The sequence below is a fragment of the Acinonyx jubatus genome, chromosome D2, assembly GCF_027475565.1.
Source record: "Acinonyx jubatus isolate Ajub_Pintada_27869175 chromosome D2, VMU_Ajub_asm_v1.0, whole genome shotgun sequence".
NCBI classification, from domain to species: domain Eukaryota; kingdom Metazoa; phylum Chordata; class Mammalia; order Carnivora; family Felidae; genus Acinonyx; species Acinonyx jubatus.
In genome coordinates, this window is record NC_069393.1 from 11,190,854 (window position 1) to 11,216,171 (window position 25,318).

The 25,318-nt window shown below is 43.4% G+C and overlaps 1 protein-coding gene across 14 annotated transcripts in view; it reads left to right on the top strand.

The window, feature by feature from the left end:
* The window catches only part of RNLS (renalase, FAD dependent amine oxidase), a 327,133-nt gene that overhangs the window by 4,953 nt on the left and 296,862 nt on the right, over positions 1-25,318 (top strand). For 13 of the 14 annotated variants that reach the window (XM_027049829.2, XM_027049832.2, XM_053207371.1 and 10 more), the window contains one exon: positions 5,136-5,294. The exons of the other annotated variant lie outside the window; for it this stretch is intronic. In XM_027049829.2, coding sequence (XP_026905630.1) covers positions 5,136-5,294 — 159 coding nt within the window. The remainder of the gene's footprint in view (positions 1-5,135; positions 5,295-25,318) is intronic. 14 annotated transcript variants of the gene reach the window in all.

Here is a 25,318-nt window from a genome sequence, read left to right on the forward strand (position 1 = left end):
AATAAAACACCCCTAACCACCTCATGCTGATGCTAATACTATCTCTAGGGGGCCTTCCGCCACTCTCGGGATTCATCCCCAAATGAATAATCATCCAAGAATTAACAAAAAATGAGATAATTATCATACCTACACGACTAGCCTCATAACATTATTCAACCTATACTTTTCTATACCCCCTCCCATCGTAACCTCCACCATACTACTCCCACTCACACCAGTATTATCCATCCTGGATTAGGAGTTTAGGTTAAAACAGACCAAGAGCCTTTAAAGCCCTAAGTGCGTCATAGCCATGTAAGTCCTGCACACTTAACTCTAAGGACTGCGAGAATCTATCTTACATCAATTGATTGCGAATCAAACACGTTAATGAAGCTAAGTCCTGACTAGATTGGGGGGTTTCCATCCCACGAAATTTTAGTTAACAGCTAAATACCCTAATCAATCTACTTCCCCACCATCTAGGAATAAAAGGCGGGAGAAGCCCAGGCAGCGTTGAAGCTGTTTCTTTGAATTTGCAATTCAGTGTGATATTTCACCACAGAGCTTGGCCAGAAGAGGGCTTCAACCTCTGTTCTTAGATTTCCAGTCTAATGCTTTACTCAGCCATTTTACTTATGTTCATAAACCGCCATTTTCTACTAACCGCAAAGATGTCGGCACTCTGTATCTCCTAACTGGTGCCTGAGCTGGCGTAGTAGGAACCGCCCTTAGACTTCTAATTCGAGCTGAACTTGGCCCACCCAGCACTCTACTAGGAGAGGATCAGATCTATAACGTAGTCGTCACTATCCGTGGTACCCTGGATGGGTACTCTGGCTCAAGCGATTGACTCTCCGAAGGCTAATAGTACGGAGGTGTTGAGTCTTGGGAGTTTTAGGGGGTTGAGAGGAGTAACACCTGTGGGTGGTCAGCAGCCCACCGACTCCGGAGTCGGGGCAAGGCTTGAGTGGTAAAAGGCTGTGAAGAAGCCTGCGAAGAAAAATACTTCTGAAATGATGAAGAGAATTACTCCCTCCCGCAGGCCCTTTTGAGCAATAGGTGTGTGGTGGCCTTGAAACGTGCTTTCTCGGACAATATCTTGTCATCGGGGTATATAGTTGGCAGGTTGGTTGTCAACCCTACAGTTAATAAGGATGTTGAGTTGAAGTGAAATCATATCGCCAATCCTGAAGTTACCAGGAGGGCTGAAAGAGCTCCCGCGAGTGGAGCTTGGGTTAACTATGTGGTATGCGTGGGTTTGGTGGCTCGTTAGGTGCTCTCCTGTAGGTGTAGACTTACTAACAGGGTAAAGACATAGGCTTGAATGAGGGCCACAGCAAATTCGAGAATTGTTAGTAAGACACGAATAACGAAGGCAATGAGGGCGACAGAGGTGCTGACGTGTATTAGGGCTGGAGTAGCTCCTCATTAAGTGAATTAACAGGTAACCTGCTGTGAGTCGTAAGGTCAGAGCACCTGGTGGGATGAAGAGGCTAATAGTTGCAATGACCACAAGTATAGGGATTAGGGGAAGAGGTGTTCCCTGAGGTAGGAAGTGGGCTAAGGATGCTTTCGTCTCGTATCGGAACCCGCTGACCATGGGGCCGGCTCTTGGGGGCATGGATATTCCCTTGTACCTAGTAAGTGTCATGATCTATACCATGATAGGTTTCTGTGTCTGTATCTATTTCTGTATACGTACAGGTGCATATGTATACTGGAGGTGTTGTTAAATATATTTAATACAGTGATATGCATTAGGTGACTGTCAGTTCTCATTTAACTAGTTCTTCGTAAAGACCTGTTTCTATTTTCAATTTGTACAGCCTGTTGTGACAGTGAGTCTTGTAGATTTTTTTCTCTCACTATATAAAACACTATTTACTTCAAAAAGTAATTTTTATTTTTTTTAAAGTTTATTTATTATGAGAAGAGAGAGGGTGAGGAGGAGCAGAAAGAGAGAGAGAGAGAGAGAATCCCAAGAGGCTATGAGATCATGATCCGAGCCGAAATCGGGAGTCAGTCATTTAACCAACCGAGCCACTTGGGCGCCCCCAAGAAGTAATATTTTTTTTTTTTTTTTTAGATTGTGCACTACTGGTAGAAAGCTTGGAAAATACAGTAAAATAGCAGGAAAAATGTCATTATATCTGTCAATAATAAGCCCATCTCGTGACCTACTTTCTGCTTTTAATTTTTTTAATTTAATTTTTTGTTTTTATTTATTTTGAGAGAGAGAGAGAGAGCCAGTGGTGGAAGGGCAGAGAAAGAGAGGGAGAGAAAGAGAATCCCAAGCGGCTTCACACTGTCAGCACAGAGTCCAGTGCAAGGCTCCAGCCCGCAAACCGTGAGGTCATGACCTGAGCCAAAATCAAGAGTCAGACGCTTTCTTTAAAAATGAATTTTGAGGGGCGCCTGGGTGGCTCAGTCGGTTAAGCCTCTGACTTCGGCTCAGGTCATGATCTCACGGTTCATGAATTTGAGCCCCGCGTCAGGCTCTGCGCTGACAGCTCAGAGCCTGGATGGAGCCTGCTTCAGATTCTGTATCTCCCTCTCTCTGCTCCTCCCCTGCTCATGCTCTGTCTCTGTCTCTCAAAAAATGAATAAACATTAAAAAAATAAATAAAAACAAATGTTGATATAATTGAGTTCAAGGTTTACATAATTTGAGTGTATATAAACTTTTTCTTTGTTTATTTTAATATTACCTTTGTCATATTTCAGGAATCTTTTCCCCTCTCTACCCAGAACTGTTATTATAGTATTTATAGACATTATCTATACCATTTTAAAATTTACAGTTATATCCCTTTAAGCTTCTTTAAAGCTCTCTGTCCTCTAAATGGTCCACAAAAGTTTTAGTGATTCCACAACGAAGTTGGGAGAGATTCTGGAATCAGAATGATCTGGATTCAAATTAATGTTCTGCCACCCCTTCCTAGTTATGTAGTAATGGGAACGTCTAAAAATCAATACCCTGGTTCTTTCATTGGAGAAATAAGAGTAGTAATAGTACCCACGTTGTAGTATACCCACTATTGAATATACGCACTCATTGTCAATCCAAGCAAATAACAGGCCAGGTACATAGCAGTCTCTTGACCAATGCTGGTTCAGAAAATAAGCTACTCTAATGAGGCCGACCTTTGTCTGCCCTCAGTGCAGAAGAACCCAAATTGCCAAGAGATTCCAAAACTACTCTACAGTTAGGAATCGGTTAGGCTTACGAGCCCGCCAGCTGTTGGACGAACCAGTCAGTAGTAGCTTAGATTGGAGCCGACTTCCGGGGAAGTTATCTGTATGCTTTAGGATATGGATAATGCTGAATAGCACAGATGATGCTTTCGGATGGCTTCAAATCTCTAAAGCCAGTATCTAACCCCTTAAATACACACACCTACCAATGAGCCCTTAAATACACATCACCGATAAGCACGTGATGCTCTTTTCAAAGGGAACATCATGGGAAAACACAACAGCATAGAACATATACAATTACTAGGCCTACTTGAGGTCCAGATCAGGGCCAGGACTAGAGTGAGGCGAGCAAGGTGACCTGGCCGGGGTGGGACATCCTAAATAAACAGAAGCAAGCTAAGCAGAGCTGCTCTGGCAGGAGTGGAGACGGTGTTTGTGAGTCGGACGCCCCAGTTACCTGCACCTTCCCCAGGCTGGGGCCTTGGACAAACCCTCAGGCAGGTCGGAGGCAGTTTACAAGCCCTTGCTCTAATCTGCTAATGGAATGGTGTTAATTGCCTCAAAGAGATTGACCCCTGGGATAGATCCCACGTACCTAAAACATGCGGATGTTTTGAATCAGTCGGAAGGAATGGTCAAGGCACTGATGGTGGAGGGACCTCACAGATGAGGGGGCTCACACTGAGCCAGAGCAGCCACAGGAGGGAAGCCTCGTGGCCCAGGTTGGATGTAAGCCTGTGTTTGAGCAGCTGGGAGCCTGAGGTGTGGCAGGTAACGATGGACAGGACTTTCAGTGAGCTTTTCTGTTTTGTTCTTTCTTCACTTTTTTTTTTTTCTGTTCCTGAGGCTGCATGAAAAGTGGACTTGTTTTGGGGGCACCTGGGTGGCTCAGTCGGTTAAGCATCCTGCTCTCAATTTCTGCTCAGGTCACGATGTCACGGTTCATGAGATCGAGCCCCGAGTCGGGCTCTGCGCTGACAGTGCAGAGCCTGCTTGGGATTCTCTCTCTCCCTCTCTCACTCTGCCCCTCCCCTGCTTGCGCTCTGTCTCTCTCAAAATAAATACACATTAAAAAAAAAAGTAGGAGCGCCTGGGTGGCTCATTTGGTTACGCATCCAACTTCAGCTCATCTCATTGTTCGTGGGTTTGAGCACCACATTGGGCTCTGTGCAGACTGGGTGGAGCCTGCTTGGGATTCTCTCTCTCTCTCTCTCTCTCTCTCTCTCTCTCTCTACCCGCCCCCCCAACTCTCTCTCTAAGTAAATAAATAAGCTTAAAGAAATTAAAAAAAAAAAAGTAAAGTCGTTTTTAAATCAAAGTTTTCTGAAAATTGAAATGTGAGGTAACTGCGTGTGTCCCAAGGAGGCTTATTGATCCAATTGTATTTTCTTACCTTTTGGTTTATGGTTCATGTTTCGTTCTCTTCAACAGGTACTGATTAAATAGAATGTGCCGAGTGCTATCCTGTGTATGCGATGTGGTATTTGTGGAAACAAAACAGGCGTAATTCGTTGCTCATGGGCTCACATTTTAATAGGGAAGGGAATAATAACCAAATAACTACTCAAATAATTAAGAAAATACCTCGGTGATAAATGCAAAGAAGGAAAATGAGTTGACTGGCCATTCTAGATTGTATTTCTCTTAATTCCAATTCTTCTTGATAAAGGTTTTCCACCAACTAATAAAAGACAGCTGTGGTTATTATTATTGATTGTAGCAGTAGTTTCCCCCCTTCCCCTCACCCCCCAGAGCAACCATGGACCCGGAGGTCCAAGGGTGCGAGAAGGAGAGGAATCCTACTGGATGAGAAAGAAAGTGAGCCCCAGGGGCCGTAGACGACAGACTTCACTGTTTCGTTCACCTGAGTGGATTCAGTTTGTGGTTCTTCCCGGCGTCCTCGTTCGCACGGCAATCCTGATTATGTGAACATGACTTCGCTTTCGGAACAGGTGCCGAGGTCTCCTTCCGACACCGTGTGACCCAGATCAACCTGAGAAATGACAAGTGGGAAGTGTCCAAGGAAACAGGTTCCCCTGAGCGGTTTGACATCGTTGTCCTCACGATGCCGGTTCCGCAGATTCTGCAGCTCCAAGGTGACATCGCAAACTGTGAGTCCCGGCCTGCGCCATTCGCCCGAGAGACTGGAGTTCCTCTCACAGGGCATGAGTTCGGTTAAAACTGGCTTAGCAGAGGGTGTGTTATGGATTCTGTTGCTCTGCATGTTTTAAAAACTGATACCATGGACTTGCTCGTGACATTGGTCTAGGTCAGACTGACACCCAGAGGATTGTTCTTTAACCAGTTGGAGGTTGAACATTGTTGTTATTGCCCTTGCCTCTAAGAAGTAAATATTTTTGATGGACATGAATGTAGGTTGGCCTAAATGAAGAGCAGTCTCTTTGTGGCCCTCGTGGGGGAAAGGAAGGCTTTTCTGATTCAAGAATTGATTACGTCAACCTTCTGGCAAGCCTCGTCTTGGATGGATCCTGAGTGCTACTGAGTTCTTCCCTGCTCGGGACTTGTCGGTTCACTTTTTCTTTACCCGGCTTCTCCCCTCCTTTTTTTTTAAAAACAGGCTTGAGGTATAATTCACATACCATACAGTTCACTTATTTAGAGTGTATGCGTCAGTAGTATTTGGTATACTCCCCGATATATGCGACTGTTACCCCATTTTCATCACCTTGGAAAGAAACCCGAAGTCCTAAAGCATTCACCACCTTCCCTCTGTCTCCGTTTCCATCCCAGCCCCGAGCAAACAAGAATCTACTCTGTGTCTCTGTTGATTTCCCTATTCCCTGGATCCTTAAGAAAAGCCCTTCTGTGGTCCTGCTTTGCTTCCGTGTATAACAGGTTTTGCTGATTTTCCTCGTCTTTTCCGTCATGTGTGACCGGACCTGACTCATCAGAGCCACTGACTTCTAGAAGTTACGTCATCTTGCTTTGAAGCCCGTGGGTTATAGCAGTGTGGGCGGGGCTTCAGGGCCGTGGGATGGTGGTGGATATGGTCGTGCCTATAGCTTTTGACTTTCTCGTAGGACTAAAGTTGACCTTGGATTTAACTGAGGAACAGCCTTTTATGTCCCTATTAGCACGAAAACTGGTAATAAATACGGTTTGTAGATCTTATTTTTGGAGCCGTTATGGGAATTGTTCTCCACGGAAGAACATCGCTGCTTATTACACTTGAAAGCAGTGTATTTTTCCCGAATAGCAGGTCCACCGCGTGGTAACAACGTAGGGCCTTCTCCAGCACAGTCTGAGATGACAACATAGAAGGGACTGGAAGGCTTGCCAGACAGCTAAGGGCACAAAACCAATTTCAAGGATCTCTTTCACAGGCCTACCTCTGCTCTGCTGTTCTATTGTCGCTGTAACGTAGGAGGACTTCTTGCTATGGAGTCTGTAACAGGTGGGCTGATTTGGAGACTGGTAAATAACATACTGTAACACTTTCCTGAAACACAGCTGTTGGTCATTACATTTGGTTGTGCTGTAAATTGCATGTTCCTGTTTTTATTTTGTTTTTAATTTTTTTTAACGTTTATTTATTTTTGAGGCAGAGAGAGACAGAGCATGAACGGGGGAGGGGCAGAGAGAGAGGGAGACGCAGAGTCGGAAACAGGCTCCGGGCTCCGAGCCGTCAGCGCAGAGCCCGACGCGGGGCTTGAACTCGCGGACTGTGAGATGGCGACCTGAGCCGAAGTCGGACGCTCAACCGACCGAGCCACCCGGGCGCCCCTGCATGTTCCTGTTTTTAAAAGCTACCTATTTTTGTATGTGAGGGGAGACCCTTTAACATTGCATTTTGAAAGCAGTTGTCCATATTTGTAAATGGTGACGTATACAACACGAAGTCATGGCGTGGACTGACCCTAAAGATCTTGGAGGGTCTGCGAATTGATAATTTTATTTAGATCTGCTGCGTGCTTATTTTTTTGAATGTTGGAACTGTGTGGGGGTGAGAGATACCTTAATTCTACTATTATTTTGTTTCTTTCTGTCTTTCCTGGGGCTATGGCTATTAATTTTTTTCTGCAATTTTTGCTTTGTGATCTTCTGATACCGTATTATTTGATTCATAAAGTATCTTGACTACAATGATACTCTCTAACTTAAAAAGGTCTCTCTTTAGTCTCATTTTAATTTTATTTTGCCTTCACGTCAACCTTGACCAATAAATGAGATGCTCATTCTTTGGTTATCATGTGTCTGGCTCAACATTTTTACTTCTAACCTTTCAGAGAGACTTTATTTCAGAAGAACATCTTTTGTGTCTGTTTATCTTTGAGTCCAGTAATTTCATAAGGATATACCTTCTTGATCATTTCTTACGGGGCGTGTTGTCCATTTTTGACTTGAAGACAGCTGTTTTCTTATTTTCAGCTGTTTCCTCCTGGTACTGTACTTACTTGAAGAGTTTTTTCTGTTCCCCCTTTGACGAGGATCTCACAGTATCTCAACAACTACAAAGTGTCTTCTTCCCATATCTGCCATTTTGTCTCAACTCACTTCAACTTTGGTCTTGGCATTACTTTGTACTTTCTTTTGCTGGCCTTCTCTTCTCATCACCTATGTGATTTTTCAAAGAGGTCATAGATTATTCCCTGTTTTCAGGTCATTGCCTCATTCCAGCCACATTTTTCTGGGATGTATTTTTCATCAGCTCATTTGTGAGGTTCTGTTATGCTCTGTCTTCCTTAGCTTCTCTACTTGGGTCCCTCTCTAATTATTACCCATTTTTCCATGATCCCATTTCTGTCGACTTCACAAAGCATAGTGTTGTCAAGAACGGCCAGACATTTCAGTCAGAGTATGTTGCTAGTGATTACGAAGATTGGGTGCCAGTGATCATTAGTATAATAATATTTTTATTAATATGGAAAGATGCCACAATATTTTTAAATTAGAAAAAGTATAGAGATGCATCTGTATTTCTTTTCTGTTGACAAAAAATGGTTTGGCAGAAACAGATTAACATTGTTATTGCTTGAAGATGATTTTAATTTCCTTTCTTACAATTTTGTGAATAGTCATAACTCTAAAAATAAGGACGGTTTACTTTTACTATAAACAATGATAACGACACCATTTTAAAAAATGTTATCAAGCTGCAAAGGAAATAGAACTGTTTTCCTTTTCCTGTTTATTGGAGGCGTACGATGGGTTCTGTGGGCTCTTTGTGATGAAAACGTTTATGGATGATTGACTGGGTACACTTGACTGAGGGTGAGGGTCTTTGGGTTTTGGGTTGGCTCAGTTCAGAATTGGACCCCATGTGAATAATTCTGTGTTTAGTTCACTGTTAGGAAATAAGTCACCCTGGCAGAATGTGCCAACACTGACCCTTTACTACCTGTGGGTCTAAAACAAAAGGGATTAAAAACATCCGCTTTCTCTTTGTTGTAAATCTCAACAGTGAGCTCAGTATGAGGATCATCAATGTCTTCTCTCTGTGTTTTCTGGAGAACCTTAACCACGCTCGCTCTCGTTTGATTCCACTTCTTCCATTCCTGCGAGAAAGACCTTCATCTACAAAGCCACGTGTTGCCATCTAGTGGACCCTGTGTGCATTGCAGCTCCCCTCAATTTTTAAACTACCGAGGACTCTGAAGATGATGGCAATAGGGGATATATGTAAACCTGTAACTGTAACATAATTCCCCAAACCCGACAGTCATCCCAGGGAAATAAACTTAGGCGCATGACAACTGACTGACCGGCTTACCCGGAAGTGCGTAGCTGGTCAGGGACGGAACTGGGTGCCATCTTCCAAGCCTCGCATTCCTACGAACCGTGAGCAGCCCCCGCCTTTGCTTTCTCTGCATTTCCTTCTCGTCCCCGTCCCCTTTGTAAATCACATCTGCCCTTTTGGGTCAATACAAATGCCATCTCTTACGTGAAAGACCTCCCTGTTGATTTCACGTGGACTGGATTCTCCCCTACGCACTGCTCCCTTTTCCTATTTTGCTTTTTACGGAAGACACAGAACTACATTTTGGGGAGGCAGTTATGTATTACATTTATTACAGTATCCCAGGTGAGAGAACAGGGAATCTTTATGGCCCATATAGAGAACCTCTTATCATTCACGATTCACCTTCTGGTCCTGTGACGGCTACTCTAGAATACAGCCACCAAAGAAAAGCAACCATGAGGCCTTAAAGCAGGCAATTTTAGAATAAGGGTATATGTGCTTTAATTCTTTGTACAGAAGTTTGGCATCCGACATAGTATTATTTGTTTGAGTCTAAAAGAAATGCTTCCTTTGTTTATATTTTTAAAATTATAACACTTGTTCATCCAAAACATAATAGTTTAAAAATTTCAGTAAATTCACAGATGGTAGGTTTTTGATGAACTATTGAAGATCTTGGGGGTACATTTCTAACTTTCTGAAGATGCCCTAGTGAATGTTCACTTTCTCAGTAGTTATCTGCCTAGCACTCCTCCCCTTTCCTCACATCGGTTCCCCAGTGAGCCAGCATCGTCCCACGCCGTCTTCTCTTGTCCCACACCTTCTCCGGCCACACAGCCTGGCTCCAGATACCCTTCATGCTGGGCGTAAGAATTGCTCAGGTTATATTCTTAATATTTTCTGTTCTTTCCATTTAATTTAATTTAATTTAATTTTTTTAAGTTCATTTTTTTTGAGACAGAGATCAAGCATGAGGAGGGTAAGGGCAAAGAGAAAGATAGAGAGAGAGAGAGAGAGAATGAGAGAGAGAGAATCCCCAGCAGGCTCCGCACCATCAGTGCAAGCCCAATGCCGGGCTCGAACTCACAAACTGTGAGATCATGACCTGAGCCGAAATCAAGAGTCAAATGCTTAACCGACTGAGCCACCCAGATGCCCCTGTTCTTTCCATTTAATTAACTTTATTATTAATATATTTTACTGATGAAAAATTAGAAACTAAAAATAATATGAAATCCACTCATAATTCCAGCCCCTTAGATACTAACCTAGTTAATACTTATTTCTGGATATTTTTAAAGATAGAAATAAAAAATGTATTTCTTTTCTTTCCCTCTCTTAAAAAAAATTTTTTTTTTTATTTTAAAGAGAGAGAGAGAGTGAAAGAGAGAGCAAGGGAAGGGCAGAGGGAGATGGAGAGAGAGAGAATCTCAGGCAAGGTCTATGCTCAGCGTGGAGCCTGACACAAGGCTCGATCCCAGGAACCTGAGATCATGAGCTGAGCCAAAATCAAGAGTCAGACACTTAACTGACTGAGCCACCCAGGCACCCCTCCTCCTCTTTTTTTTACTTTATAATATTTTAGGAATATCTTTCCAATGCCAATGAATATTCATGTGTGTCATGATTTTTTCTACATACTGTTCTATTCTTTGGATTTACCTTGATGTGTTAAACCTTGACGGACATTTAGGAGTTTTCCAGTTTCACAAAGTGTTGCTCACAGAATGTTCACAACGTGTTAAGTGCAAAGCTGAAACAAAGATTTCCTCCACTACATTCTTTTCCTCATGGAAATAGTTAATTTTAATATAGACTAGACTAAGGCCCTCTCGATGAGTTTTGTTGTGAGTTTTCTTGGCTAATTTCTGTGTGCTTTTTAATCAGGCTTCGTTAAAAAGTCCTGTTGCAATATTGATTTGAATTACATTGAACTTAATTAAGCATTAATTTGGGGAGAATTGACACCTTACTATAGTGTGTCTTTCTATTCAAGAAAATGAAATAATCCTGCATTTATTTAGGAATTTTTATGTCCTTCAGTAAAACTTTGTAGCTTTTGTCTTAAGATCTTAGACATTTCTTGTTACTACTATTATGAAATCTTTTATGGTATCTGTGGAGATTGGGAATAGTGTCACTCCTGTTTTACGTTTACCTAGGTATTTCCAGAAAACACCACCTGGCTAAGTTTTTAAATCCACCATGAAAAATCTGTGCCTTCCGAGAGTGGAGTTAAACCCTTTTACATTTATTGGGATAAATAGCATGTTGCCTTTTATCGCTTCCATTGATGTCTGTTATTTACTTTACTTTTTTTTTTCACTTTTTTTCCATCTTCCTTTTTTTTTTTTTTTTTTTTTGGCCAACTTTATCAAGTGTCTCTTATTCCCTCTCTCCCGTTGTTTATGTATAGGATCTACTGTGCTTTGTCATTCCATTAGTGGTTACCTTTTTACCCTCTACAAACATAGTTAAACCTATTTCATCTCCCTCCAATTCCTTTCTACCTCTCTATCTCATTCCACAAATAATTTTTGGATGCCTACTGTATTGGATATTGTTAGGTAAAGTAAAAAAAAAAATTAAATAGTCTTTCTTCTCTTCTCCCAAAATATTTTTATTACTTTATTTATTTATTTATTTATTTACGTTTATTCATTTTTGAGAGACAGAGAGACAAAGCACAAGTGGGTGGGGGGGTGGGAGAGAGGGAGACAGAATCGGAAGCAGGGTCCAGGCTCTGAGCTGTCAGCTACTTGTCTCGTAGGAGCATTTCCTATAGAAGAGAGACTAATGTTTTCCATTTGATAACACAGACATTTGCCAGACTATCATTTATTTGTCTTTTGCTTTTTTTTTATATCATTTGCCATAATAATTTCTTAAGATTTTAATTTTGTTAAGTATATCTATCTTTCCTTTCATAGATGCTGGAGTTTCTGACTTGCTAAGGATTATTTCCCTCGCTCTAAAGTCATATAAATATTCTAAATTGTATTTTAATACTTTTAATTCTTATGCCTTACATTTAAATCTTTGTCTGTAATATGTATCTTACAAAGTATGAGATAGGGATCTGACTTGGTGGTATTTTTCTTTCCCCAAAGTGATACCGATTTTTTCAGCATCATGAGCTTTGTTTTTCCCACTGAATTGAAATTCTTTATTTGCCATATGTTAAGTTCCATATATACTTACATTTGTTTCTGGATATCCATTTTGTTCCATTTATTTATTGAGGTGCCAATGTCATCACTATTTTCTTTATAGTCACTTTGTGGTTGTGAGTCATTTTTAGGGAGTCCCGGCTGTATGTGTGTAAGCATGAGAAAGCTTTATTCTTCCCCGGAAGGGACCTCGAAGTTTCCTGTGTGAACTCCACGTCTTTACAGAGTAAGGGCCTTAATGGTCATTTGCCACAACTTTTTAGTCACTTTTGGCTGTTTGAGTAGCCTCATGTTGGTTTTTGCATTTTTAAAAAATTTTTATTTATTATTATTATTATTATTTTTCATGTTTATTTATTTTTGAGACAGAGACAGAGCATGAGTGGGGGAGGGGCAGAGAGAGAGAGAGGGAGACACAGAATCCGAAGGAGCCTCCATGCTCTGAGCTGTCGGCACAGAGCCCGACGCGGGGCTCAAACTCACAGACCATGAGATCGTGACCTGAGCTGAAGTCGGACGCTTAACCGACTGAGCCACCCAGGTGCCCCTTTTTATTTTATTTTATTTTATTTTATTTTATTTTATTTTATTTATTTTATTTTATTTTATTTTATTTATTTTTATTTATTTTTATTTATTTTTATTTTATTTTATTTTATTTTATTTTATGTTTGAGAGAGACACAGGGTGCAAGTGAGGGAGGGGCAGAGAGAGAAGGACACGCAGACTCCGAAGGAGCCTCCACGCTCTGAGCTGTCGGCACAGAGCCTGACGCGGGGCTCAAACTCACAGACCGCGAGATCGTGACCTGAGTCGAAGTCGGACGCTTCACTGACTGAGCCACCCAGGCGCCCCCGTGTTAGTTTTTAAGGCTCAGTCCTGGTTGTTTTAGCATCAGGTCAGAGCTCAGTCCCGCGGCCTGATCAGGTAGGCTGGCAGGCAGGTACCAGGGCTGGTGACTGGGTGGATTTGGGGGTCTGATTTTGAATATCTTCCCACTGCCCCCCTCAGACTGTATTCCGTGGGGGCATGGCTCCTGGGACTGGCTGCCCTGGGTGGCGGGGAGGTGGCCTCGGCCTCCCCGGAGTTCATTCCTGTTGTCCGATGCTCGGTGACGGGTCTCCACGCAGAGGAGGCGTGGTGTGTGCTGTTGGCCCCGAGGACACATTTCAGCTTCATGCTGAACCTTCCCAGGGCTGCGTCCCCTGGGCTGGAGGCGGCCGTGGCTCTCCCCGCCAGCCCCACGGGCGGGGCTGCTTTGCCTCAGCCCCCCAGGGCTCTGCAGTTGAGCAAGTACCTGGTTAGAGGACACGGCCGCTCCTTCTTGGAGCTCCCTCTCTCCAGGGACTGTTTCTGAACCATCCTGGGGCAGGGGGGCTCCTAGGGAAGGGCATCCCCTTCTCCCCGCTCCCAGGATTTGGATGGGCAAAGCTTCTCTCTGGGAATGTTGACGTTCCCATAAAGCCGAGCTTTTGCGAGTCCCATCCCTCTGACTTTTCTCTCCGTATTGACTGGGTGGGGGGCTCAGGGTAGTAAGGCCGGTTCTTCCTCGGTGATGCCTCACAACCTTCTGACGGCAGTTGGCTCGGTCCTTTTCCTGGTGGCCTCTTGCCCTTCAAGTGTCGCTTCATTAGTGCTTCTTGTTCCCAACTTTACAGAGAGCCAGCGCGACAGGGAAACTTCCGCCGCAGTTTCGAGGCCTGGAAGGCAAGAATGTCCTTACTGCGCCTTTAATAACATCTCCCGACTCAGTGATAACCATGCACCCATCAGCAAAGTTGACTCGTTGGCCTCCCTCGGTCGTGAGTTACCCTCCTGTTCGTCCTTCAGACTCTAAGCAGAGCTGCTTCCTCAAGAATGTCCTCCTGACCTCCACGACCAGGCCATTTCTCCCACTCTGCGTTATCCTCGTTTCCTGCGCCTCATGTTTTTAACACTTATCACAACTGTAAATAATTAATGGCTTCATCTGTTGGGGGATGTGTGTCTTTTCCGGTAGAGTGTGAAGTACACGGAGACAGGAGCTGGTTCCAGCTTACCTGTTCCTGTTTTCCCGGGATCCCCTGTGAGTGCCTCACCTATGCTCAGTCCTCAGTCTCTGTTTACTGAATGAAGGAACGAATGAATGACACAGTCTGAAGTACGTCTCGAAGGACAGGCCGAAGGGAAAGAAGGAAATACTTTGGAGAAGAAAAAAGGCCTTCGCCAAAAGCTGGAAATGGAGATGCTTAGTTTATATTTTGGGGGCTAAAAACGGACTGGCTTGGTGGGAGCAAAGGCTTTGTGGTGGGGAATTGGGGGAGATAAGGCTGGAAATGTGGGTTCGGGGCAGAATGTGGTGAGCCTTGCACGTGAACAGTGTTGAACAAACAGAGGTCCTCATTCACCAGAAATACTGAATCTACCTTTTAGAACCTGACTGGGTACCTCGAGTTGGTACGTAAATTTACGGCATTGGTTTGGGAAGAAGAAAACGTTTGCGGGACTTGGAGGGATGTTGTTGCAAAGGCTTCCAATCTTAGCGGATGTGCTGTCCTTGAATACACACTTAGAACTTTAGTAAACCGAACCGTAAAGGTGCATAATCTCAGACCTTATGTACTGTGGAATAAAATGATAAATACTGCTCCACGAACACCTCTCACCACCTCCCTACGACTGCTAGGATCTCCCATTATCTCTGATGGAAAAATGAGAACCAATTCTTTTTTGCTAAAAGAAGTTTAAATTCTTCATTTTTCTTTGACATTTTGGTGAAATGACGTTGATTAAAAGCACAAGAAACAAAGGTCCTTTATTCATCAGGGAACATGCTTCATTGCTTTTTCCAGCAGACCGTCTCCATAGGAGGGGAAATAATTCAGTTTCTGGACTTCCTCCGATATTAGCTGCTCTGTTGGGCTGCCTGCACGCTTATGAACTGAGATCTCAATTTTAGAAAAACCAATTGTTACTATTAAATTCCTTTTATTTGTTATGTCTTGATCCTCACTTTTTGTATCTACCTCATCGACTCGTCTTCATTATTATTTGCGAAGTATCGGAGACTGGGAGTTGGTTCCAGTTAATCTTTCCTTCTCTTTCTTAGTGCCCAAGAGGCAACCAAGGCTAATCTTTGCCGCCCTTCAGAAACTCATCCGTCAACAGAAATGGCGGAGACCTGCCTCCATCTTGGAGTCTCAAAGGATCTGGCACCCCTCTTCCTTGTCCGGCTGCCCATTCCATTCCTGGCCGGAGAGAGCAAGTTTCCCTACTTTTGTGTCCCTCTGGGGGCTGAATAGAAGGGTGACTGGATGATGATGGTAACCAGTAACAAGAGTAGTCACCTTCTCTGTATCGTTTACTGTTCACAACTGCCTCGTGAGTATTTTTTTATAATATATTTTTTTAAAGTTTTTATTTATTTTGAGAGAGAGAGACAGAGACAGAGAGACAGAGACAGAGAGAGACAGCTGGTGAGGGGCACAGAGAGAGAGGGAGACAGAGAATCCCAAGCACTCTCCACACTGGCAGCACAGAGCCCGATGCGGGGCTCAAACTCATGAACCGTGAGATCTTGAACTGAGCCGAAATCAAGAGCTGGACACTTAACTCACTGAGCCACCCAGGCACCCCTGCCTCGTGAGTATTTAACCTCCACTTTATGGAAGAGGAAAGTGAGACTCCGAGATGCCAAGTGAACCTGTCTGAGGTCACATAGCTGTGGGGTGGCCAATCTGGAATCCAGTCTCCTCCAGGCGCTGGTGATTCAGGCTGGTTACCTTCTCGTCCCTTTCCCCAGCACAGGTGTGTGTGATCTCCCCATGCTTGATATAAAGATGTCAATGATGTTAGTGTTGTGGCCTTTGTGTTCTCGTCCACATGCTGTCAATAGCGGTGTGATGTTGCAAACGAGGCCACCAGGTTGCTGCTCTGGCAGAAGAAAAGATCCCAACTTAATGCTGCCTTACTGACTGTGCACTTCCTTCAGGACTCGGAACTCTATTTTCCATTCAGAGTTCTTCGAAAACAGAAAGGCTTTAAAAAGAAACGTCAAAACTAGATGTGGGGTGAGATGAAAGAGGAAAGAGCTATAGTTTATCGAATTACATCGTTATCACCGACTTGGTCACCAAGTGAATGGAACTAAACCGTTTCCCTTCTGCGCTGACAAAGGCATTTGAAAGAGAAGAAATTTGAGGGCTGGGATTTTTAGCTTTCTAGCGGAAATCTCGGAAGGTTCGGATAAAACGTGCTAAACACAAAGAAGAAAGTATTACCACCTTCAGCTACTAATTTTGAAGTAAGGAATTGTAAACATTGAGATCAAAAGAGAGGCAGGGAGGGCTAAAGGAATACCAGCATTCTGCAGTGGATATGCTGTCCCCCCAACTTGTTTTCCTTTGTCACAAAAGGATCTCATATAAAAAGTTTCTCATTCCATTGTGTCGGATTGGTAAGACAGGGCTCTGCGCTGACCGGATACGTGCGTCCCCCCTCATTCTTCCCAAGTGCTGTTACTAGAGTCTGACGCTTTCTCATTCTGACTTGAATGTTTGCTCTAGAAAAGAATGAGAGCGATAATCTAAAAGAGCGTTTTGTGTTTACCAGTGTAGAAGTTTCTGTTGCTTTGAGGAAGCTATTTGAATGTTGGCGTCTCCTAAAATTTCTTCCATGAAATAGTAGCCAAAGAAAACCACTCTAGCCAAAGCAGAGTTTGCTTTCCATTTCTGTGAGTTATTAGACATTTTTTTTTTCGTATCTTATAGTTTTATTTGCTACGGGCCTATGAGATGATGAGATTTTATTTCAAGAAGGAAAGTTCAAATCCAGTTTTATTTTTAAACTATGGCAGCTGTAGTCCTCTATTTAGATGTTGAAATCGGGTTTTTCATGATACAAACATACAGTAAGAAAGTGTTCTGGACACTTCAAGTAGAGCAGTGAACCAAACAATAAAAGCCCCCAAGGAGCTCTTATTTTGGGGAAGGAGATGTAATATCCTCTAATATTCTATTCCTGGAGGAGGAGGGAAATAAGGCAATATCTAGGTGAGGTAATAGTGCTGGGAAAGAAAATGGAACAGGATAGGGAGATAAAAAGTGACAAGGCGTACTTCTGCATGCAGTGTGAACAGCTCTGTGACAAGTGAGTTTGAGCAGCAGAGACCTGAAGGTAGTGAAAGCGTGAGCCATGAGAATGTCTAGAGGGATCTCCAAGCAGAAGCAGCAGTTTCTCAGGGAGGCCAGTGTAGCTGGCATACGGTCCCAAGGAGGGGCCGCGGTGGAGGACGAGGGCAGAGAGGACGCAGGGCCTAGCTGTGTGTGGCTTTGTGCTGTGATAAAGACCTTGGCTTTTACTCCGCAAGAGATGGAACGCCGTGGAAGGAATGACGTGATCGGACTTAGGTTATGGAGGTGTTCTGCTGCTGTGTGGAAGTTAGACTGTCAGAGGACTGAACTGCCAGACGGACGGAGACTGTGAACATACAGGCCAGAAAGGCAGGGCTTGGGCGACAGCTGTGCTGGCTGGCGGTGTGTCCAAGAGTGATTGAAATCCAAATGTACAAGAATCCCTAACCTTTTGCATCAGTCCTCTTCCTTGATACGGGATCTCAAGGGTTCAGGTAGTTAGGGAGAAAATGCCAAGGACGTGTTGGAAGAAAGAGGAAGTGGTCAGCCATGCCGTATGCTGCGTATAGTGTCATGTAAGAATTGGCCGTTGGATTTGGGAATGTGGCGGGCATGGGTGACATGGACGATAGTTTCTGTGGGGTACTGGGAGCGGAAAACAGATTGCAGAAGGCTTGAGAAAAAACAGGAAGAGAAGACATCGAGATTGTTGGTTCAGACCCACGTTTGTCAATCGGTTTTTTCATGATCCCTTCCCTAAGGAGCTTTTTTAGACATTTTTTTCTAATTGTTCTTCCCGCACCCTAATGAAATTCTGGTGTCACTGATACGGTTTATATTTGTTACATATTATATGTATGTGAATAATATATATGTATGTATGTGTATATATATGCTTTCTACATAAAAAGAGCAAGAATTTTCCACCCCGCAAGAGTCAGTTTTTGCCCATTAAGGGTGATATCACCCCTACTGAGAATGGCCTTGTTTTGTGTTTTTAAGATGGGATATGTTATAACGCGTCTGTATGCTGATGGGACGAATCTAGTAGGAAGGGGAGACTTGGTGGTGTAGCACCAGATCGGACAGAATCTTGTGTTGTAGAAACAACCCGGGGTCCTGAGTAGGAGACAGAGGTTGGGGCCTTCAGTGGCAGCTGGAATGTCCCCCCCCCCCAGTTGAACAGCAGGGGAGACAGGGCAGCGGGGCACAGGTGGAGCGAGGGCATGTCTTGGGAGGTGAGAGCCTGCGGAAGCCCTTTTGTGGTTGATTTGTTCACTCGGAAACCTTTGCTTTGGTTGAAGCTGCTGCCGGATATGGGAAGAACATGTAAAAATGACAAGTAGTTTTGGATCTTTTTCTAGATAGGTTCCTTTCTTTAAAAAGGAAACTAGAGGCACATGGTAGTTTCTTTGAGGACGTGGTCATCATTCTCTAGAAATATCTGAAATTCCGAACCGTGCCTATTCATTCATCCACATATTCATTGCACAAGGATTTTCTCAGCTTCTTCCCTGTTATCAGTCACAAAAGAACAAAACTGCATATAACACGACTCCTTTCCTGAAGCACACTACAGGTACCTGGGTATTGCACTGCCTTTAATATCTTTTTCCTTAGAGTATGTAAAAGGGTGCCTATGGGGTACCACATAGAATCTGCATTGATCAAGAGAGAATGTTATGAAATTTATAAAATAAATTCAAACACATTAGTAAATTCAATGCATTGTATATCACATCTTCCTGGTGGATTCTCTGCTCTTCTCACAGGCAAACAATGTGCTCATAGAGACCCGCTTTATCATGAATACGATAGTATGTTTCACAGAATCTTTCTTTCATTTATTTTTTCTTTCATTTAAAAAATTTTTTAAAACCTAAATCCAAGTTAGTTAACATAGAGTGTAATAAGGATTCCAGGGATAGAATTTACTGATTCGTCACCTACATATGACACCCAGTGCTCCTCCCAGCAAGTGCCCTCCTTCATGCCCATCACCCATCTAGCCCATCCCCCCACCCCACCCACCGCCCCTCCAGCAACCCTCAGTTTGTTCTCTGTATTTAAGAGCCTCTAATGGTTTGTCTCCCTCTCTGTTTTTACTTTATTTTTCCTTCCCTTCCCCTATCTCATCTGTTGTGTTTCTTAAATTCCACATATGATGTTTCACAGAATCTTGATTAGAAATTATTAATTCTTGAAGAATTACTAATTCTTGGGGCGCCTGGGTGGCTCAGTCGGTTGAGTGTCCAACTTCAGCTCAGGTCATGATCTCGCAGTTTGCGAGTTCGAGCCCCACATTGGACGGTCTGCTGTCAGCGCAGGGCCTGCTTCGGATCCCTTGTCCCCTTCTCTCTGCCCTGCCCCGTTTGCACGCGCTCTGTCTCTTTCTCTCAAAAATAAACAAACATTAAAAAAAAAAAAATTGCTAATTCTTAAGGTTGTTACGCTTCGCTTTTCCAAGACCGGTTGGTGCTTCGAAGAGTTAACAGCGTTGTAAACGTGGGCTGTGACTCATCCTTGAACTGAGGCCACTCGTGGCGCTCACAGACTGCAGGACACAGAGATGAACAGCATGTGGCAGTGTTGAAATGTGGTTCAGAAAGCCGGTGCCACAGGCCCAAGACCATTTAGAACACTTCCCTGTGATGATTGCAAACGCATCCCAGGATTATATTTTTCTTCTATATTGCTGTGTGTCATGCTCTGTTTGCCAAACAGAATATAGAAAATGAATAGGCAGTATTCTGGCACAAGGCTTCGTAGATAAATGGTCAGAATGAACTCGATTGCTTAAGAAAAGCGTAAACACAATTTAGTCACTGGATGTGGCGGTCCGTATGTCGGCTGTTGCTGTGGGGAATTTTGGTTTGACCACGGTGATATTTTCTTTGAGAATTCTGTTAGACCAACATTCTCTTTGTTTTCATTCTGCCCCCAAAAGAACAAGCTATCAAATTACTGACGCTCCACTTGTATAAATGTGGCTGCACGTATCTAACAAGACTGTGAATTTATTCTGCCCTGACTTTAGTTTGTAGATATCAACTGAATAAAGGAAAACTAAGCTGGGGGGCCGGGCTGGCTCATTCGGCAGAGCGTGCGACTCTTGATCTCGAGGTCGTGGGTTCGAGCCCCACGTCGGACATGGAGCCTACTGAATTAAAACAAAGAAGAAAATTGAGCTTTTGATTCACTTTTACAACTTTTATGTAGATATTTGCCATATAGCATATATAATAGAGTGTTTTTAAGCCGTCCCAAAATACAGATACACGTGTGTGTGTGTGTGTGTGTTTGTGCACATATCCCCTTCATTGTCGTTTACATTTTTAAAAAAAATTTTTTTTAATGTTTATTTATTTTTGAGAGAGAGAGAGAGAGACAGAGCATGAGCGGGGGAGGGGCAGGGAGAGACGAGACACAATCTGAAGCAGGCTCCAGGCTCCGAGCTGTCAGCACAGAGTCCGACGCGGGGCTCAGACTCACGAGCCGTGAGATGGTGACCTGAGCCGAAGTCGGACGCTCAACCGACTGAGCCACCCAGGCGCCCCTGTCCTTTACATTTCAAGGTAATGCCAAGACTCGGCGATTGGAATATTTATAGGATGATGTACTGGTGGCAAAGCTCTGTGAACATAGCAGTCATTATTAGACAGGAGATACATAAAGGTGTTTTTAGTCTGTAACTGATGGCTTTCTTCATGAATGTGCTCACTAATTCTCTGCCTTTGCTACTTACTGTCATCACCAAGACTTGGCTTTGGGAGAATGTGATTCCTTATTACCCACACTGCCAGTTGCGTTCCAGTTAATTATAACCTACATGCGTCTACTGAGCGCTTGCTGTATTCCAGGAATTGTCCCAGATTCTGAGTTCACAGAGGCTAAGGAGCCCTCACCCTGGCTTTTCAGGAGGTCGTAGCGGGAGGATCTGTCTCTACTTCTCTTCCAGTCCTTCCGAAATGTGTTGTTTTGTACGTACTTGGGCTTAGAGCAAGGTCTGGCCATTTCTTCCACTCTTCTTCCTAGTCCCGGCTCTGCTGCTTGTTAGCTGTGTGACCTCAGGCACACAACAGAGCCTCTCTGACTCCCTGATCTCTCTTCTGAACAACTGAGATGATACTTCCTACCCCATCAGGGCATTCATCTGGGAAGAGTAAGTAAGATAATGTATTGAAGCTCCTGGTGCACTCTTGGCACATGACCAGGGGTCAACAACAGAGGCTGCCGCTGTTGCTGTTTAACTTGTGTTTGTCACGTGACTGGCACCTATTGCCAGAAGGGTTCGGTTCCCTTTAGTTCCCTTGCTGCTTATCACTTCTTGCTGCACCCGGCTAGCTGGGAACTTAGAACTAGAGCGAATCGCTTTCGCTGTATAGGGGAGACTAGGGAGATAAAAGTCACCTTCTACGGCTACAGCGCTACTTACTAGAAGAACCAAACTGCTGACTGTAAAGCCTGACGTCTTTTTCCTGCTGCACATTCTTTCCAAGGTCCCTTCTGATTCTCAGTGCTTTCGTTTTTTTTCTTTTTGAAAAATGAGGGTGTGTTATGATCACAAGCAGTAGAATTTCATTTGGGCACAGGCTCAAACACTCAGGATCCGAATGCCTGATGATGTCATCCATGAGCGAAGATGTAGAGATCTGCATTTTTATAAATAAGTGTGACTATTAGTCCACGGACAGACCAGAGTTCCCCAAATAGTTCTCAGTCCTTGCCATCTGCATCACTTGATTTTTCTGTGTCAACTGACAGTGGAATTATTTTTATTTTTATTTATTTAAAAATTTTTTTTAAATGTTTTTATTTATTTTTGAGACAGAGAGAGACAGAGCATGAGCAGGGGAGGGGCAGAGAGAGAGGGAGACCCAGAATCCAAAGCAGGCTCCGGTCTCTGAGCTGTCAGCACAGAGCCCAACGTGGGGCTCGAACTCACGGACCGCGAGATCATGACCTGAGCTGAAGTCGGACGCTTAACTGACTGAGCCACCCAGGCGCCCCTAGAATTATTTTTAAAGGGGGTGGGGGAAGGGAGCGCTTTTCTTCTTTAGACTTTGGAAGTATTTAAAATTTTTTGATAAAATTTATCACTTTGATTTTTCACGAGAGGGCTGTTTTGATACGTTGATTTTTCTTTAGTCGTAAGTGGTAAGCTTTGAAAATCTGTGGGGGTTTTTGCAGGGTAGTTCTCTGTCTTTGCCTTGTACTTCTCGGTCCCTGGTGGCCAGAGGACATCAGCCATTAAGGGATGACACAGTTAAGAAGCTGGGCGGCTGACTCATGTGGCTCAGTGGCTCGGCCATTGCCTCTTGAGTTCAAAGGGCAAGCGTTCCCGATTTGACAAAGAGGAGCTTCTGGGTGTGTGTTTTCTGCAGAAAAACTGGACAGACTATTGAATTAGAATAATTAGAATTCTATGTAGAATTCTCTGTATCAACTTTTAAACGGTTACCTTGGGTAAATGCCAGTCTATCTGGACTTCATTTTCCTCCTCTGTAAAATGAGACCACTGACGTCCAGGTCTCCAAAGAGGCTTCTAAGTCTAAAATTTAGTCTACAGTCTAATCTGAAACGATCCTGCAAAAAGGCAGTTGTGTGTATAACCGTTGTTTGAAATGTGAGTTTCTTGAACATGACTTCACAGGGCAAAGATGTCAGAAAGCATGTTTATAAAATGTCAAAGAGGAGGAGCGAGAGGGAAATATTTCATTGTTGTTTACAAACAGCTTGGTTAACAAGTTTTCACCTTTCCCGAATACATTAGATTTGGGGGGAGGAAAGAACAAAACTCATATTCAAACCAAGGTTCAAAAAGTTTTTTGTTTTTTTTTTGTTTTTTTAACAGTGATTAGCTTCTCTTTTTCATCCACTAAATTTGAGTTCCCCAAGTCTTATTCTGGCTCCACCACCTTCCACCACCCAAGGAATATTTCTTGAATGCATGGACTATTAATTGAATGATGAAATCCCCAGTGTAGTTGGTTACACGTTGTGGCCAACTACGAGAAAGTAAGACTTCTTCAATTTGTACTCTTTCTAGCCTCAACTGTCCCATCACCTACTATCCACGTATGGTATGTTGAAGAAAGAAAAAAAAATCAGTTACCAAAAAAAAAAAAAAAAATTCTTCCTCTTAGCCTATTCCCTCACTAAACTCCCATAAAAAGAAAAGCAAACTACTATATTTTAGTGGAATGATTTTTTGAAGTTTTACAAACATAAATAATCTTTCTTTTTAAAAATTTTTTAAGTTTATTTATTTTGAGAGAGGAAATGTGTACACAAGTGGGGGAGGGGCAGAAAGAGAGAGAGACAGACAGACAGACAGAGAGAGGAGAGAGAATCTCAAGCAGGCTCCGCACTGTCAGCACACAGCCCGATGTGGGGCTTGAACTCATGAACTGTGAGATCATGACCTGAGCCGAAACCAAGAGTTGGACACTTAACTGACTGAGCCACCCGGGCGCCCCAATAATCTTTATTTCTATAAAGCCATTCTACTTGTACAATAAAACCACTGAATGGATCATAGCAGGAATTTGGGGTGATCTTTTCCCCATTTGCAAAGAGCCATATCTAAAGCAACAACAAAGCACAGCAACAACCAAAAGAAAAGAAAGTTTGGGGGTTTTGTGTGTGGGTAGGTGGGTAGGTGTGGGTATGAATGTGGATATTGTGATGAAGGAGGAATGGAATTTTAAGACATAATTATTTGTATATATTCTGAAGCAACTCCTGGGTTTAATACCAACTTCTACAGTAGTAAGTTTCAGTGTTAGTTGTTTTAAATCTGATAATGTTTTATACGTGGAGGAGTTTAAAACCTGGGTTTCAGTTTATGAATAGAAAAAAAAAGAAGTCAAACCACTTTTCTTGGGTGTCAGTCTTCTTAACTACGACATGAGGTCTGAGTAGATGATGTGTAAGGTTCTTTATGCACCAAACATTCGCTGATTTTGTAAATCAGCCAATCAGTCTGATGCCAACACTGGCTTTCCAGGTTGACTCCAGAGTGGCACATTTCTCTACCTCTCTAAATTCATCTGTCCTACACTACTCATTCATTCCCTTCTGTTTAGCACTTCAAAACAAGAATGATTTTTCAACTTTCCCCCTTTTTATCTTGTATTATGAAGCACATTTAGAATCATAAGCAAATTGGATATGTTGCCAATTTATTTTTACAGGCATGGGCAGTGCATTTTGTTTTTTGGCTTTCTCGTTTGCTTGTTTTTTGGTGTTTGGTTTTGTTTTCTGTTTTTTGTTTTTTGACATACGAGGGACTGAGTTTTAGGAGATGAGATAGCAGAGGGCAGCAGGTGCGTGGCGAGAGCCCCAGGTTGCTCCGTGGTCCCGTGTGCATGAGAGCATTCAGCAGTTTTCACGTGGGACGCAGTCCGCCAGCCTCACTCCCCTAAGTGTGAAATGACACTAAGCCAGATGCCCTGCCGAACATTCACATGTTGCAGTCCGCTCCCCTTCCTAGTGGTTCCGAACAAGCATACCTCAATGCGTATTGATGCTGTTGTCCGACGATATACGTGCCTTTGTTTTCTCATTCCTGGGCTTCATGGAATGCTCAACACTCTGTGTGTGTCAAGAGAATCCTACTATGATTTGTTGACCTTTGAGTGTGTGGACTTTTAAAAGTATATCTCTCCTCAGAAATAGGTAGGGATATATCTGTAATAATGTGAAAGTGTAACATAGCTAGTTATCTCGTGAGGTGCACCTACGTAAATTTTAAGAATTCACTGAGTCTGTCTTTTTAAATATTTATTTTTGAGAGAGAGAGAGACAGAGCATGAGCTGGGGAGGCAGGGGGGAGGAGGTGGGCAGAGAGACAGAGACACAGGATCCGAAGCAGGCTCCAGGCTCCGAGCTGTCAGCACAGAGCCCGACGCGGGCCTCGAAACCACGAACCGTGAGATCATGACCTGAGCTGAAGTCGGACGTCCTACCCACTGAGCCACCCAGGCCCCTCCGAGTCTGTCTATTAAATTAGCAAATGTAGGGGTGGTTCTGGTGATGCTGCCTCCTCAGTGTGGCGATCTGGAAAGCTTCTCCCACAGTGGTGGTCTCAGCACCTCTTGACTGCCCGCAGAGGTGGTTACGTCATCGTGCTTGGATGCTTAGAGACAGGT